At 38.4% G+C, this 17,672-nt stretch overlaps 1 protein-coding gene across 1 annotated transcript in view; it reads left to right on the top strand.

The window, feature by feature from the left end:
• The window catches only part of ablim2 (actin binding LIM protein family, member 2), a 320,054-nt gene that overhangs the window by 186,728 nt on the left and 115,654 nt on the right, over window positions 1-17,672 (top strand). The window contains exons 10-12 of the mRNA XM_048604650.1: window positions 1,365-1,511; window positions 3,918-3,950; window positions 13,240-13,357. Coding sequence (XP_048460607.1) covers window positions 1,365-1,511; window positions 3,918-3,950; window positions 13,240-13,357 — 298 coding nt within the window. The remainder of the gene's footprint in view (window positions 1-1,364; window positions 1,512-3,917; window positions 3,951-13,239; window positions 13,358-17,672) is intronic.

The following is a 17,672-nucleotide window of genomic DNA, read 5'->3' as shown; positions in this document are numbered from 1 at the left end:
AACCCATGCCCTCAAGTTTTGGACTCCCCCACCCTCGGAAATGGACCTTAGCTATTCACCCTATCCATGCTTCTCATGATTTTATAAACCTCTATAAAGTCATCCCTCAGCCTCCGATGCTCTAGGGAAAGAAGCCCCAGACTATCCAGCCTTTCCCTACAGCTCAAACCCTCCATTTCTGGAGAGTTGGAAGACTCAGGAAGAAGTACGCACCAGAGTTAATTTGGAAAAAAGAGCAGCAATCCAATAATGACTCCTGACCAGATCTATGCCTACACCTTCAAGAAGACAATTAATTCAGTTGAAAGGAAAGGGGGGGGAATTTGTTTGTCTATCAGTGAGGATGACTATTGCAGCTAGTATCATGTGGTACTGCCTCCCCTGTAAAATTGTTATTGTCTGGTTAAAACAGAGAAACACAGCTATGTGAGTATCTGAACAAAGTGTGAACCTAATTACTTTTAGAAAATAATTTTAGTTGAGCTTAATAGCCATTTTGACTTGAAAATGTATAAACTCTGAAATTACATTGTGATACTGGAATAAAAAGCCATCTAGTATACATAGTTATTTTAAATCTGTCTTCCAGCTATTTTGTTGCGGTATTAATCCTTTTTAAATGAATCAATGCCTTGTTTGAGATCAAAGAGTTCCTGCAGAAATTTTCACCTATTTTCTTCTGGACATCTGTACTTAGGAAGAAATTCTGTTGAGCAATTGAAATTGGCTAATACATTGCTAAATAACAGAATTATTTGTTCTTAAAAATATTTAACAGAATTAACATCATGGTGTTACCAGGATACCTCACCAAGTCTTTGCATGAATTTAGATTCTGGAAACTTAGTATTGTCATAGTATAGAGTATAGTCTTAGTATAGAATTGAAGTGGGATGTTCGTCATACCTAAACTGGATGTGCCCCTCCTTTGTAAGAAATGGAATCCTGTAACTATGTTGCAATATTTAAACATGAAAAGATTAACTAGAGACATGGTTCACAAATTTACTTGGAGCTTTCCTCTTCCATTGCCATAACTTTTTCCGAAGTGCTATGACAACTTGTCTACCTGCATAAACAAAGCTCCCACTGGACAAATTTGTAACAATGGAGCAGGAGCAGCTCGAATAAAATTCATGACCATGATATATACAGCCAAGTAATTATTTATGCAACATATATACTTAAAAGTCACTTGGCTATTCATTTCAATCACTATTTCTTTTCTAGCATACACTAAGCTTTCCTTAAGGACATATTAATGCTCTGATATTTGAAACAGTTATCTGTCTACTTTTGTTCCTCTGTTTTCTTCAATCCCTGATCATTATCTCTTGCATCCTTCTTTTTTCTTCCTTTCTTAGGCCAAGCTAGATGATGAGATTCTTGACTACAAGGATTTGGCTGCTCTTCCTAAAGTTAAGGCCATTTACAATATTGATCGTCCTGACATGATCTCCTATACACCGTATATCAATTACTCCACTGTTGATAGGCATAGACTTGGGGAGGTACTGAACAACTCAGCGGTCCTCAAGAGTTCTTGAATTTGAAATTATTTAAAAGATGAGGTTTGGATTTTTCTACTGGACGGTTTTGTTGCACTTATTTTGAAGAATAATTCATGATCATGCTAATCAATTAAAGCAATTGTCTTGATGAACTAACACAGAATGAGCAAACTAAAATTATCAGGGACAGCAGAGGTAACTGTCTGTTTTGATGTTTTAAAATGTATCAATGCAGATTAGGATAAATTCACCTTTAGTTTGCTGTCTTTTCTTAAAGAACCAGCTGCACTCCTCTTCAAAGGAATTCTGTGGGGATTGGCATATTAAACCATACTTTTTTAAAATTGGTTGCAAATTTATATGTTGGTTATTTCTGACCAAATTCTGAACAATAATTAATTGAATGTTTGCACTGCAAGTTGACCAGCTGGTATGTAAAGTGAGCCACATTATATGGTTAAAGTTGCCATGACATTGCTTTTCATTATCTGACCAGAGAAAAATCCAGGCCAAAGAGTCTCTTTGTTCTACCCTAGTGCTCATTATGTAAAATCAGTTTTGTATTGTATACTTTCTGAATTATTACACTTTTAGCCTGTCATTTCACCAAGTACAGTTTGTTTTTCTTGTTTGCTGATTAGGTGATCAGTATTTGTACAAATATTGCACAAACCAGTGCTTAGATTTAAAGCTACTTTCTGTATTTCTCCACTCTGACATCAACTGAAATCAGTGCAGGAGTTCAGGAACTACTCATGTCTGCTTTCACTGTGGCTTCAAAATATTCATATACTTGGTGTGATAAGATGTGTTAATTGTGACATGTATCTGTATGCAGTGGGCCATCATTTTTCTCCATGAGAAGAACAATTTCAAAAATGAACTTTCATGAAAACAGAAATGATTCAGTTTTTAGAGGAACTTTTCTATTTCAAATAAGGACCAACAGGATGTTTTAAAGAAACAATGCAAAATTCTACATAGATCTCTGGCGTGTTCATGCATATTTATATGCCTGCAATACTTAGGAACGTAAAGCTAAGGATATAGTCAGATATAAAATTTAGTTAAGGGGTATACAAACTTGAATTTTGCAAATGAGCACAGAGGCAAACAACTTTTGAAAATTATATGTATGCACATAAATAGCAAAGTCAAAGCTGTATTCTCTTTTAATTCTTATTTTAGAATAATATTTTGGATATTTGACAAGTGTGGAAGCTCCAGTAGTCTTTTTTAAGTTCAAGTAGGATATTTTTAAATAACCTGAGGAGTCTGGTGAATCTTCTGAAATCTCACCTGTTAGTAACAAAAGAACCTTTATCTTTTAAAATCTTGCAACTGTTAAGTTACATTTTTTTGTGTCTAGTGTTTACGTGATGAACGTTTTCATTAGCAACATGTGACCCAGGAGGAGGTTTTTGGAATTTTGATGCTGAGACACAGTTGTATTCGAGAGTTTTAAAATCCCACTTCCAGAATGAGTGGGGGAAGTTTGGGGAATAATAAAACTAAATAAAGCCAGGTCACAACCACCACAATTACATCTACCATTTGTGCAATATTTGGTAGTGTGATGTGTCCAAGTGCCATTCTCAAGCAGCAGAATGCTGGAAGCATTTAAATTAGACTCCAGTGTGCTTTGAAATCTGAATTGTATTTAATGCTAGAGACAAAAAATTGCAGATGCTGGAATCCAAGGTAGACAAACAGGAGCATCTAATGCTAACTGGCTGGATTTCTGAGGGCTCAGGAAATACAGCAACTAAATGGAATTCCACATTAGGTGGATTTCCAGTTTTCCTCTGGTACCTAACTCTATCATCCACTCCTGCATTAATATTAGAGCCATAATATTCACTATCTGGCTATAGCTGTTACCATCCTATGCTACTATGTCAAGCAGTGATCAGTAGTGACTGCTGCAAGATAGGTGACAGAACATCATGCTTCAGTATTTCAACTTGTAAAAGATCGCAATAATATTTATAATTTAGGGAGACTACTTGATTCATCTTGGTTATTCTTCAAAACATTTGAGAATATGATGGCCTGAAGTAAATTGAACAGCAATTTAGAGGCTAATATATTTATTTTTAAAATATAGTGGATTTGAATACTCAAGGTTTTCTTGTAGTATTCCTTTCAAAGTCTATAGAACTTCATTTAATCATTCAGCTTTGTTTCAACTAAGTTCCTTTTTCTTGTGGGTCTCTAGTTATGATTTACAGCACTTTTTACCAGAATTCTTTCATTTACTTTGCATTCTACAATTTGTTTTTGGAATAACAAAATTCAAATTGTTGCACCATATAGTATTATTGTTCTATTATTGCAGCTATTCTGTTTATTTATTTTAATCTAAGAATTGTTCTAAGAGCTAACAAAATGTATTTCTTTTTCTAGTCACATCGACTGCTTTACTCAACATCAACTGAGGTAAACATTAGATTCTTTCTTTTTGTATCTTTTTTGTTATCAGAAAATTGAAAAACACTTTCTTGGAAAAGTAAAGCCTGGGTCTTGAGTGGCCTGTGATTGATTCTGATGTGATTGATTTTATTGTCACGTGTACCAAAATACAGTGAAAAGCTTTGTGTATGAGCAGTACAGGCAAATCACAGCAAGCAATGGATGTACAGATCAAAGAGACATACAGGCATACAGATTACCTTGAGGCTAGAGTCCATTCAACAGTCTGATAACGGCTGGAAAGAAGCTGTTCCTGAACCTGCTTGTGCATGTGTTCAGGCTCCTGTATCTTCTGCCTGACGGAAGAGATTGTAGAAGGTCTTGCATAGCACCTGAATGGCCTTTTAGAACAGAGAAAAGTCTGTCCCAAACCTACTCATCAACAACAGGAGGAACAACAACATCCAACATCACCATTTTCAAACTCTTAGTCTACTTATTTGGTTCAGACATGAGAATTAGAGGAAATAATGAAATGCATTCAAATTTCTGGATTAGTTATTGAACTTCGTTAGGTTAACTCAAAATATATTAAATATATAATATGTACTTTTACTCTTCAATGAATTATTTATAGCAATAACCTGCAACCTAAGAAGGAGTGATACTTTAAATTAATCAGATATAAATGTTACTGAATGCCCTTGCATCAAGCAAGAAGAAAACAAAAATCATTTCACAGCTCTTTCGTTCTTGGAAAGCCATTTGGTATTGGATTTGAGATTTTCTGATCAAAGAATAGAAAATAGGAGGGCATTATCAGAAATGGAAGGATACCAACAGAAATAAATTAGTAATGTTTTACAATTTTTTTAGGTGATATGCTTCATTAGAGTTTTATGTGTATAATGAAAATGAAAATATATCTCAAAGATCTCTGGAAACATGATAATGCACAAGAATTATGCACAGAGGATTATTTCCTCTGGAATTTGTCATAATTTGAATTTGTTTAAAAGAAAATGTAATGAGTCACTGAATGTCACAGCACAATATAATGCAATTGTGCTGTGGTGGTCATACTTTCAGATTCCCTTGCAACAAAGACATTTATTCCCAATGGGAAAAAAACTGTCAGTCCGACTGTCTTGGCTTGAGTGCTGTTGTTGGCCTGATTCGATAAAAAATTTTGACTATCTAAGTATCTAAGGATTATACAGGATGAGGCACCAAACTAATCAGGTGAACTTTTGACACGGCTTCTATGATTACAAAAGGATACACTCCGAGATGTAAAGTACTTCCCTTTGAAAATAAAGGCATATCCTTGAATTGGGTCAGTTGGAAACTAGGGCAACAAATGAATTGCTTTTACAATGGTAATTGTTCAATACTTTTGTGCTCTATTTATTTTCTTTGACATTACAACTTGCTTGAATGTGTTTAAAGTGCACATTTACTAAATGTTCAAAGTTTGAGTGCACAGAAAAGCATTTGTGCATTTTTGTTTACACAAATGCATTTCTTGAGCAATATTGTATAGTAGTGTTTGAAAAATGTCAAGAGCATAAATCGGAAGATGTCTAACTACATTCCATGCATATATGTATTTAAATATAGAAGGGCAAAACTAGATGACGTTATGATATTTGTTTTGTGAAACACTAATGAAGATTTGAATTCTGATTAACTACCCATAGCATCTATTGGAAGCCGGTACTATACTAATAACCCCATTCAACAAATTCTAAGTCCCAGCTTTTGGACAAAAAGAATTTGTCCAGACACTTTGCCTTATTCATTGAGGAAAGGGTTATGGAAGCTGCTAGTTCCTTCTGCATTGTCCATGGCCACCTGACCAGTTGGAGCCTTTCTGCCTGGTCTGAGTTTAATGAGCTAACTAACATTGATAGTCAATAGTTCCTGTTGTGTCTCCATATTAATCATATTACAACCTATGAGTGCCTTTTTCTCATGCAGTATGTATTTACGTTCCCTTTCTAAATTTGGTTTTAGGTCTGCTAAGAGAGACAAGACAAAACGTTTTGACTTCATGCCTTTTTAGCAATATTTAAGCTTTAGCATTCCTAGCTTTTGCTGTAATTTATAGAGGGATTTATGTAAGGTTGCTGTAAATCATTAGACTTATTAATTGGACTCCTTCTATTGCATGGTGACATAGATTTATACATCAGACATTGCACAATTCATTTAAGATAACAAGGTGTAGAGCTGGATGAACACAGCAGGCCAAGCAGCATCAGAGGAGCAGGAAAGCTGACGTTTCGGGCCTAGAGCTACACCTTGTTATCTCAGATTCTCCAGCATCTGCAGTTCCTACTATCTCTGGCACAGTTTATTTATATTTGTTCCATTTGTGAATCTTACCTACATAATTATCATTGCATTTCAAATTCATTGTAAATGAGGTACTTTGAGAACCTTGTGGCAGATTTGATACAATGCTATTTAACTTTGTTATTTTTTGATATTGTACTGAATTTAAAAGCAAAATTATGCTAACCATTTACAAGTCATTGCTACTGGGCATGTATAAGTAGTAATTGGATTAAATAATAGTGTAATTCTAATAGTCGCAATGAGTTCATCATCAATCCAGTTAATTGATTTGCTGGTTCAAATCAACATGGATTTTTTTTGTATGCACCAAATGTCAGGATTAGCAGACACTACTAAACAGCCTGTTCAGACATGTTATGACAGACCTTTAGAGCAGGTGAGACTTCAACCGAGGCCTCCTGGCCCAGAGCTGGGAAACAAGAGCCCTAATGCCAAGTTTGTAAACTTGCCCATTTCAACTCCCAGTTATTTGCTGGATTTAATTAATTAATTTATTTGATTTATTTATTGTCGCGTGTATTTTGTTAGAAAATACAGTGAAAAATATTGTATAGTGTCACTACAATCTGGCGCCATCTTAAAACATAGAAAAATAAACCAAAACATAGAATATAAAGGCAGAAAAATGAAGAAATAAAGAAAAATAGTTCAACTTCACAGTCCTTCTTGTTAACTGCTCTGCCATGGGCCTGGTGACATAAGTCCCCATTGCCATGCCATCTTTGCTGGAATGAAAGTTGCCACTCTTTGGCGCTGTCTCACCTCCACCAAAGCCCTCGATAGACCATGCCAATTCAGATGTCACCGATGTCACTGGGTACCACACTTGCCTAAACTTAACTCTGCTGCTGCCATGAGTCTGCTTTGGGCCCATCTCACCGATGCAGCCACTGCTGATGCGGCGGGGTCTTGTACTGGGCCCAAACTCGCCTCCGCCAATGCCTCCATTAATCTGCGCTGGATCCAGATGCCACCAGGAACCCAAAAGCTCCTCCATCATAGCAACCGTGAATTAGCACTAGGAACCCAAATGCACCTCCGATGCCACATGTCGTCGTTATGACCAAGCTCTTCAGGAAGAGGTAAGTAAAGTAGAAGAGAAAAAAGAGAAAGAAAAAAACGAGAAAAGAGAGAAAAAAAGAAAAGCAGACTGAACAGATGAGCCCTGGGCTTAGAAGCCCTACTCCACGGCCATCTTACCAGAATTGAATTTGATGTCATCTTAAGTGGATCAAATAAAACCAAAGTAGTTAATGGGCAGTTGAGATTGTTAAGAATCATTTCATTAAGAACAATATATATTGGATTCTAATTTACATTTATAGATGTCTAACCAACACTGCAAGTAATAGTTGCAACTTTGAATTCTCTCATAATTGTTTATGAATCCAATATTCTGGAAAATAAATGCATTTTTCTTAGTTGGTTTGGACTAAATATATTGAATAAAATAATATTCTTGGATGCTATACAAGACAATTAACCCCTAAATGTAGAATATTTATATTGTTCTAGGACAAAATGAATGATTTACAAACTGTAACTTTAAAGAGAGATCATCTAATAGAATCTTAAAGTTATACAACACAAACAAACCCTTCGGTCCAACTCATCTTTACAACAAATTTATGAAAGTTAATATAACATAGAGCTGCTACAATATCAATTAATTAATTAATTATATTACAAAGTACACAAAACCAAAACACACAATATTACATCTTGTGGTAGTCATGCATCTTTTTCCTGAATTGCATTTTGGGTAAATGTACATGTTACATTACACATATAGCAGAGATAGCAGGAACTGCAGATGCTGGAGAATCTGAGATAACAAGGTGTAGAGGTGGATGAACACAGCAGGCCAAGCAGCGTCAGAGGAGCAGGAAGGCTGATGTTTCGGGCCTAGACCCTTCCAGCTCTACACCTTGTTATTTTACATTACACATAGTTTGTTGATGCAGTGTTAACATAGTGTTGAATCAAATAAGTGCATTATGTAACTGGTCTGTTTGATAAATTCACCTAAAATTGCCATTTGAATTGACACCAACAGTTGGCTGCTCGTTGCTTGGTCTAAATACAATTGGGTTGCGCAATATCAAAAAGTCAGCGTTGCGACCAGTCTGGTTGTTTCCAGTCCAAAACAAAAGGAGGCACTGTTAGACCTGGTTTTGGCAAATGAGGTGGGCAAAATGGATCAAGTTTTCAGCAGGAGACCATGTCGGGGACAGTGATTACTATGTCAAAAAGTTTGGGTTGGTTATGGAAAAGGAGAAAGAACAATCCAAAGTTAAGGTAATTTACTGGGAGAAAGCCAGCTATAATAGCATAGAAATGGATTTAACCTAGATAAATTGAAATTGAATGTTAGAAGGCAAAGCATGAGCTGAACAATGGATGCCTTTAAATAGGAAATAGTTAAGGCACAGTCAATGTATATTCTTTCAAAGGGAAAAGATAGGGTAAACAAATCCAAATCATTAGCATTGATGAAGAAAAGAGAGAGTCTGTAATGACCAGCAACTAACATAATAGACATATAAAGGGAAAGTCACTCTAGTCCTACCAGACCATAGGGCTAAATAAAAACTGAAAGAACTGCGGATGCTGTAAAACAGAAGTTGCTGGAAAAGTTCAGCAGGTCTGGCAGCATCTGTGGAGAAAAAAAATCAGAGTTAACGTTTTGGGTCCGGTGATCCTTCCTCAGAACCATAGGGCTGCTCTCTCATAAGAGAGAGACGGCTGGTAGTGAGTTTAAACTGAGGGTCACCACAACCCAGGCAAGGTAAAAGGTGGGACCTTCACGGTAACCTTAACCAGTGCAGGAATTGAATCCACATTGTTGGCATCACTTTGCATCACAATCCAGCCAACTGAGCTAACAGAATTATAGGGTGGTATGAGTAGGAGTTGAATTGATTAGGGACAAGAATGAGATTTAAACATGGAAATGGGGAACATGGTTGAGGTTTTAAATAAATACATTCCAACAGTCTTTACCAAGGAGGAAGATGCTGCACCCATTATGGTGAAACAGGAAATGATTCAAACACTCAAAGGGTTTAAAATTGATAAAGAGGTGGTTTTGGATAGGTTGTCTGTACTTAAAGTTGATAATAGGCACTAGGGACAGATGAGATACATGCAAGAATACTGAAGGAATTTGGACCGGGAACTGCAGAGGCACTCGCCATAATTTTCCACTTTCTTGATACTGCCAGGGAGTTGCAAACGCTACATCCTTATTCAAAAAAATGTGTGAGGATAAGCCCAACAAGAACAAGAAAATCAATTTAACCTCAATAGTGGGGAAGCTTCCAGAAATGATGATTTGAGACTCAACTAATAAGCTATTAGTCAAATGTGGGCGAATTAAAGAAATCTTGAATGGATTTGTTGAAGGTAAATCATATTCAACCAACTTTCTATAGTTCTTTGAGGCAACAGAGGGGTTTAAGGAGGGTAACTTTGTTTGTGTGGTATACAGGGATTTCTATTTGATAAAGCCATTTGATAAAGCTCCACACAACAGACATGTGAATAAAGTTAGACCTCAGGGAAGAAAAGGGACAGGAGCAACAAGTTTACAAAATGAACAAGTTCTCAAGAAAGATCCGTGGACTTAAGATGTTAACTCTGCTTTCTGTCCACAGATGCTGCCAGACCTACTGAGATTTGCCAGAAATTTCTGTTTTGTTTCTCATTTCCAGCAGGAGAGGTCCTTAATGAATACTTTTCTTCGGTATTCACAACTCAGAGGGACCTAGTTGTAGGGGAGGACAGTGTGAAACAGGCTGGTCGGCTAGAAGAGGTCGATGTTAGTAAGGAAGATGTGCTAGGAATTTTGAGGAAGTTGAAGATAGATAAGTCCCCCGGGCCTGTTGGGATTTATCCAAGGATTCTATGGGAAGCGAGGGAAGAGATCGCAGGGTCTTTGGCGATGATCTTTTCGTCCTCACTGTCCACGGGTATAGTGCCGGAAGATTGGAGAGAGGCAAACGTCATTCCCTTGTTCAAAAAAGGGAATAGGGATAACCTCAGAAATTACAGGCCAGTTAGTCTTACATCAGTGGTGGGCAAATTATTGGAAAGGGCTCTAAGAGATAGGATTTATGATCACTTGGATAGGCACAATTTGATTCATGATAGTCAGCATGGATTTGTGAGGGGTAGATCATGCCTCACAAACCTTATTGAATTCTTTGAAGAGGTGACCAAACACGTGGATGAAGGTGGAGCAGTGGATGTGGTATACATGGATTTAAGTAAGGCGTTTGATAAGCTTCCCCATGGTAGGCTCATGAAGAAGGTAAGGAGGCATGGGATAGGGGGAAATGTAGCAGAATGGATTCAGAATTGGCTGACCCTTAGAAGACAAAGGGTGGTAGTGGACAGAAAATAGTCAACATGGTGCTCAGTTACAAGTGGTATACCACAAGGATCTGTCCTGGGTCCTCTTCTATTTGTGATTTTTGTACATGATTTGGATGAAGGAATGGAAGGGTGGATTAGCAAGTTCGCGGACGATACGAAGGTGGGTTGCGTTGTGGACAGTGCAGAGGGCAGTTCTAGGTTACAAAGGAACATTGATAGCATGCAGAGCTGGGCTGAGAAGTGGCAGATGGAGTTTAACCCTGAAAACTGTGAGGTGATTCATTTTGGAAGGACAAGCTTGAAAGCAGAATACAGGGTTAACGGAAGGATTCTTGGCAGTGTGGAGGAGCAGAGGGATCTTGGGGTTCATGTTCACAGTTCCCTGAAAGCTGCCACCCAGGTGGATAGAGTTGTTAAGAAGGCGTATGGTGTGTTAGCTTTCATTAATAGAGGGATTGAGTTCAAGAGCTGTGACGTTATGCTCCAGCTATACAAAAGCCTGGTTCGGCCACATCTGGATTATTGTGTCCAGTTCTGGTCGCCTCATTACAGGAAAGATGTGGAAGCGTTGGAAAAGGTGCAGAGGAGATTTACCAGGATGTTACCTGGAATGGAGGGAAGGTCTTACGAGGAAAGGTTGAGAGAGCTAGGGCTTTTCTCTTTAGAACGACGAACAATGAGAGGTGACTTGATGGAAGATTTCAAAATGATCAGAGGTATAGATAGAGGGGACAGCCAGAGACTTTTTCCTAGGGTGGAGGTAGCTATTACGAGGGGGCATAGTTTTAAAGTGAGTGGAGGTAGATATAGGGGAGATGTCAGAGGTAGGTTCTTTACTCAGAGGGTGGTCGGGGCGTGGAATGCATTGCCGGAGAGGGTAGTGGAGTCGGCCTCATTAGGGGCATTTAAGCGGTGATTAGATAGGCATATGGATGATAGTATAACGTAGGGGTGGAGGTTAGATAGACCTTAGGATTAGGGTAAAAGTTTGGCACAACATCGTGGGCCGAAGGGCCTGTACTGTGCTGTACTGTTCTATGTTCTATCCACAGTTCTTTTGGTTGTTTTTAAACAAAGCAAACTGACTGATAGAAAATAAAGTTGTACTTATTGGATGCTATTTTGCTGTAAGGATTATCATGAAAGGATGTGAAGGCATTAAATAGTGTGCAGATATCTTTTGTGAGCATGGTTCTAAAGAACAGGAACTCCGGTTACATAAGTAAATTGGAGAGGTTGGGACTGTTTTGGGACAAAAGATGATTTGATGGACTTATTCAAAGTCATGAGGGGTTTGAACAGAGTAGATTGGGAAAAGCTGTTTCTTTTTGTGGAAGGATTGAGGAGGACACAGATTTAAGGTCATGGCAAAAGAAGCAATGGGAAGATGAAAAGCTTTTTCACACAGTGGATTTCTCCTTCAGTGAGCAAGCAAAGACATGATGGGTCAAATGTCCTTTTTTTGTGCTGTAACAACTCTGCGATACTACATTCCTCGGCATTGTTTTTTAAACTCTAAATTGTATGCCTCGGTTTTGCACTGCAATGTCAGTCTGGATTATGTTTAAATCCAGAACCATCTGATCATCAAGAGTGCCGCCATTAAGTCACAGCAATGGGTTGCATTTATACCGTACCCTCAAGGTAGTAAAACATCCCAAGTGCTCAAACAAATCTTAATACCAAGCAATCTGTAGAGGTATTAGGATAAATAACCAAAAACAAACAAAAATCAAGTCTGATTGAACGTCTTAAAGGAGATGGAGAAGTTTACTGAAGAAATTCCATCATGTTGTGCTTCAGCAATAGCTGCCAAGTTGGAGCAAATGAAATTGGGAGGTGCAAGAGACCAGAATTGGAGGAGGCCAAACTCCTCTGAGGACTGAAAAAAGTTATAGTCATGGGGAAGGTGTGTAGTCATTGGAGGAATTTGTGATCAAAGATGTAAATGTTAAAATTGATACTTTGTTTAAAGCACTGTTAACATAGATACAATAGTGAATGGAATTCAGTGCACATTGAAATATAGACAGCAGAGTTTTGGATGAATTTACTTTTGTGGAGAGTTGAAAATGGGAGCTCAGGAGTGCAAGGAACAGTCACTTCTAAAGAGAACAGTGGCATAACTGAGGGTTTTAGCAGCTGATGAGCTGAGACAGGAATGTAGTCAGGTGATGTTCAAAAGATGATAGCAGGTTGTCTGAATGATAGTGTGGAGTGTGACAGGGGTCAAATATAACACCAAGGTTGTAATCAGTCCTCAACCTCAGACCGTTACCAGGGAGAGGAATAATAACTAGTGCACTGTCTGTGGCTAGGCTTTAGTCTTCCCCAGTACTTAGTTGGAGCACTATGAAATGAAGCTAGGACATTCTAATATCAAATTGATGGATTCACTCTAATGGTGAGGACAATCTTTACATTGTTCCTTAGATCTGTGTTAACATGTGCATACCCAGAGTTGAAACGCCCTGTGTAAATGTAATCATTGTAATCACCGTTTACTTTGATCCAATGCAAGATACTGATTTCTGCTACACAGCACATATCCAAGGAAATCTTTTGTTTTCCATTACAGGATGAAGAGGAAGGACCAAGACAGCGTAGAGCCTCCAGCCCTGGATCCTTTGGGTCTCTTGGTTACGGGCGTTACACACCAACATGGTCTCGCTCACCCCAGCATTTCCATACACCAGGTAATAACTGCCCTTATTGCAATGTGTCCTATCATAGAAAAGCAGACACTAAAAAATGCAGTAAGCTTTCCAATTGAAATGTTTAAGAACCATGAACAATTTGATCACATTATTCAATTGTTGACCTCAATTTTTTTCTGGTGGTTGTAATATTACAACTCAACAACAACTTGCATTTATATAGTGGCTTCAATGTAGTAAAACATCCCAAAGTGCTTCACAGGAGCCTATTCAGAAAAATAGAGGAATACCAAGTCAAAGCAGGAATCACTTGAACAGGTGATCAAAGTACTGGTTTAAAAGGTATGTTTTAAGGACTGATAGGAAGTTGGAGAAGTCTAGGGAGAGAAATCCAGAGCTTAAGACTTAGATAGCTAAAGACATAATCATCAAGCAAATGCAAGCGACCATAATTTAAGGAACACAAGAGTTTTTAATGACTTGTAGGACTGGAGGATGCTATGGAAATACAGGGAGAGCTTTTTAAAATTGAAGTATTCATGAACTGGGATTCAGTGTAGATCAGCAAGTGCAAGCATAGTGGGAGACTGGTACTTGGCTTTGGATGACCTCAAACTTATGGGAAGTGATTGATGGAAGGTCACCAGAAAACTGTTGAAATTGTCAAACCTATTCATTGTCAAACGTACCAAATTCATGAGTGAAGACTTCAGCTGAAGATAGAGTGAGGCATGGGCAGAGACAAGCAATAGTATAGAGGGGGGAATCAGCAGACTTGGTGATGGAAAGAATATAGTGCAGGAAACTCAGAGCAGCACCAAATAGGATGGCGAAGTTGCACAAAATCGGACAGCCTTAGGCTGGAGTAATAACTGGGATTGTTGCAGCGGTATTAGAATAGGGAAGGGTGACATAACAGGTGAGAGATACATTGACGTATTCACAGATGACCGTAATTATGATTGAAATGAAAGAAGTAGAGAAGTTGATTGAGAAGACAAGGTCCTGGTAATTATATAAAAGTTTAAATACACACAGGCCTTGATAACCTTATAGCAAATACAAGGGGGTAATGAAGCAACTTGAAGGGGAGCGATTTTGGTGTTGTGATTGTGGGTCTGAATCTCAGCCTGTTCAGTTACCCTAGAGACCTTGCCAAATTTAGTGTTCCAAGTTCAGTATGAATCCACTTCTAAAGAAGACATAGTGAACTTGGACATTAACTCTGTTTCTCTCTTCACAGATGCTGCCAGACTTGTTAAGTTTCTCTGGAATCATCTGTATTTTTCCTTTATTATGTTTATTATGTCTTTCCAAATCTAATGATAAGATCTGATTTATTTCAACTTGGTTTCCAGGCCATAGAGAGGCAGTTTAAGAGGCCAGCTAGCTCCCAGGAAAATGGGCAGCCAGGCTGCTGAGTGGAAATGAGCCAGATAGCTCAAAAACTTCTGTTTTTGTTCTTGGTACGGGATGAAGTTTGGGGGTTAGTTGAACATTGGAGGCTGAGGATGATAGCTGGACAATGGAACTCCTGAGGTGAGTTGGATGTCAGAGTGAGAGATCAGATGAGAATTTGGCGTGACAATATGGTCAGTTAATTAAGAGTGTTGGGTTGTGGATGGTTATTGTCTGGGTAGCTTGGGGTGCTGAGAGGAAACACCTCTGCTCTCTCAGCCCTCAAGCACTGCTGGAAAGATGTTTGTCTGTTCCATCCAATCATTCCTGACTTGTTTCCATTGCTGAGTTCCCCAACTCCCAACAAATCTGCTGGGAAATGTTAAATTTAAAGGTCAATGATATTCAACTTAAAGACACCATTGTGCAAATACTTTATTCAATATTCTCCATCACCAGGAAAGCACCCATGTGACTAGTGAAACATTAACAAGCAAAGCCTAATAAGGGCAATGTTTACGTCAGAAAGTGAAGGAGTGGGTATCAGGAGAGAAGGAGTGGATTAAATCAAAATAGAGTTGAAGGGTGAAAAAAGCGCTCCATCCACCAACGTGCCCACCTCTCCCTAAAGGGATCCTAAAGGCATAGATAGCATTGGTGGACACCATGTGCTCCCTCTCCAATGACATCCAGGCCCACTTGATGTCTTGTAAGGTTGTTAATTGCTACACTAACTATCCGTTTGACTATATTGTTTGAGGTCCTGACTGCAACAAGTGGATGACTTACAAATGCAAATGCATCTTGTTTGATTGCACTCATAATCCAACAAACAATAATTATTCTGTTGACCTACTCGCTCCTCACCCACCCAGTCATCCCTGGGAGTTAAACTAGAAGTTAAAATTCTACTCCAGTAGAAACTGGAATTGTTTTCCCCATTGCAAAAAAAAATTAATAAGCATGTGGAAAATTAGGAAGGGCTTACCTACAAAATTAGGAGAAACTATTTCCATTGCCAAGAGGACTATTAAGCCAGGTAACAGATTTAAGGTAGTTGGCAAAAGAACCAAAGATGAGATGAGAATTATTTTATCCTTCAACACTATGAACTGGATTGCACTTCCTTGAAAAGTGGTTGAGGCAGACCCTGTGGTGGTGTTCAAAGAGAACTAGAGAAATGAAGTATTGATAATGAAATATTTGCAGGTCTGTAGGAGATAGGAATGTAGTGAAAATATTTAGATAGCTCTTTAAAACAGCAGAAACAGACATGATGGACTGAATGACCTCATTGAGTGCCATAACAATCTAGGTGGGTATGCTTCATGTGGGGGTTTAAAGTCTTAAGAATAAAATTCCTGACCCAAACCAATTTCCAGCTGAGGCAGAAAGTTGGATGGATGGTCACACAATCTCAAGGTGAAAGGTTAGACCTTCAAATGTGACATTGGCTGCCAGCCACATTGTCATTCAGTTTTTCAATTTTAATGATGGTAGACCATTTAAAGCCTTGCGAAATCTGACAACTACTTCCAGGTAAGAACTTGGTGAAACCAGAAGGTGAGGACATTAACACATACTTGCAGAGACCAGGAAGCTTGCCTGAGGAGTTTCATGTTCAGGCAACTCCTATGAACCTTCCCCATGAGACATCTGATTTTCCAACACACTGCATCTCCAACTAAAATGCATCACCTCATTTTAGTGTGTTGAACTTCATTTGCCAATTATTTGTCCGTTCTACAAGTTTATTAATGCCATCTTGTAATTACTTGGAGTTCTGCTCAACATTGACCATCACTTCCTCCATATATGCAATGTGGTGTCATTTGAAAATTTAGAATTTGCATTTTTGACTTCATTTTCCAAATTATTAATGTAAATCATTGATATAAATTGTAAACAGAACTGGTTCCAGCACTGATCTTTTTGATCATCGCTTAACAACTTCTGCCACTCTGAATAACTATCCATTATTTCTACCCTCTGCTTTCTGTCTTGAAGCTACGGAAGAAAATGTGAGGCCCCTTGCTGAAATGTTTGTATCATCTACAAACATGGGTAGGGGGTTGGAGGACTGGAGGGTGGCTAATGTTGTACTCTTTATTTAAAAAAGACCATAAGGAGAAGCCTGGACACTATAGACCTGTGAGTCTGACATCACTGATGGGTAAGTTGTTGCAGGGGATTCTGAGAGATAGGAATTACATGCATTTGGAGAGGCAAGGAACTGATTAGGGATAGGCAGCATGGCTTTGTGCGTAGGAAATCATGTCTCACAAACTTGATTGAGTTTTTTGAGGACGTGACCTAAAAGATAGATGAGGGCATAGCAAGCATAGCAATAGGTGTCATCTACATAGACTTGTCAAAGGCTTTATTGAAGGTTCCGCATGGTACACTAATTAGTAAAGTTAGTTCACATGGGATTCAGAGAGAGCTTGCCGAATGGAAACAAAATTGGCTTGACAGTAGGAGACAGAGGGTTCTGGTAAGAGGGTTGTTTTGCAGACTGGATACCTATGACCAGTGGTATTCCACAGAGATCAGTTCTGGGTCCACTGTTGATTGTTATTTATATAAATTATTTGGGTGAGAATTTGGGAGGCAAAGTTAGTAGGTTTGCAGATGACACCAAAGTTGTTTGTATAGTGGACAGTGAAGAAGGTTTTCTGAGATTATAAAGGGATCTTGATCTACTGGGTCATTGGGCTGGGAAGTGACAGATGATTTTAATTTGGATAAATGTGAGGTATTGCATTTTGTTAAGATGAACAAAGTCAAGACTTATACAGTTAATGGTGGGGTCCTGGGTAGTGTTGTCGATCAGAGAGACCTAGGGGTTCGTCACGTAGTTCATTGAAAGTTGCATCACAGGTAGACAGGATGGTTAAGAAGGCATTTAGCATGCTTGCCTTCATTGCTCAGACCATTGAGAATAGGAACCAAGACA

Source organism: Rhincodon typus, chromosome 1 (genome assembly GCF_021869965.1).
Source record: "Rhincodon typus isolate 14 chromosome 1, sRhiTyp1.1, whole genome shotgun sequence".
NCBI lineage: Eukaryota > Metazoa > Chordata > Chondrichthyes > Orectolobiformes > Rhincodontidae > Rhincodon > Rhincodon typus.
The sequence above is the reverse complement of the archived record's forward strand: the minus strand, read 5'-3'. Positions and strand labels throughout refer to the sequence as shown.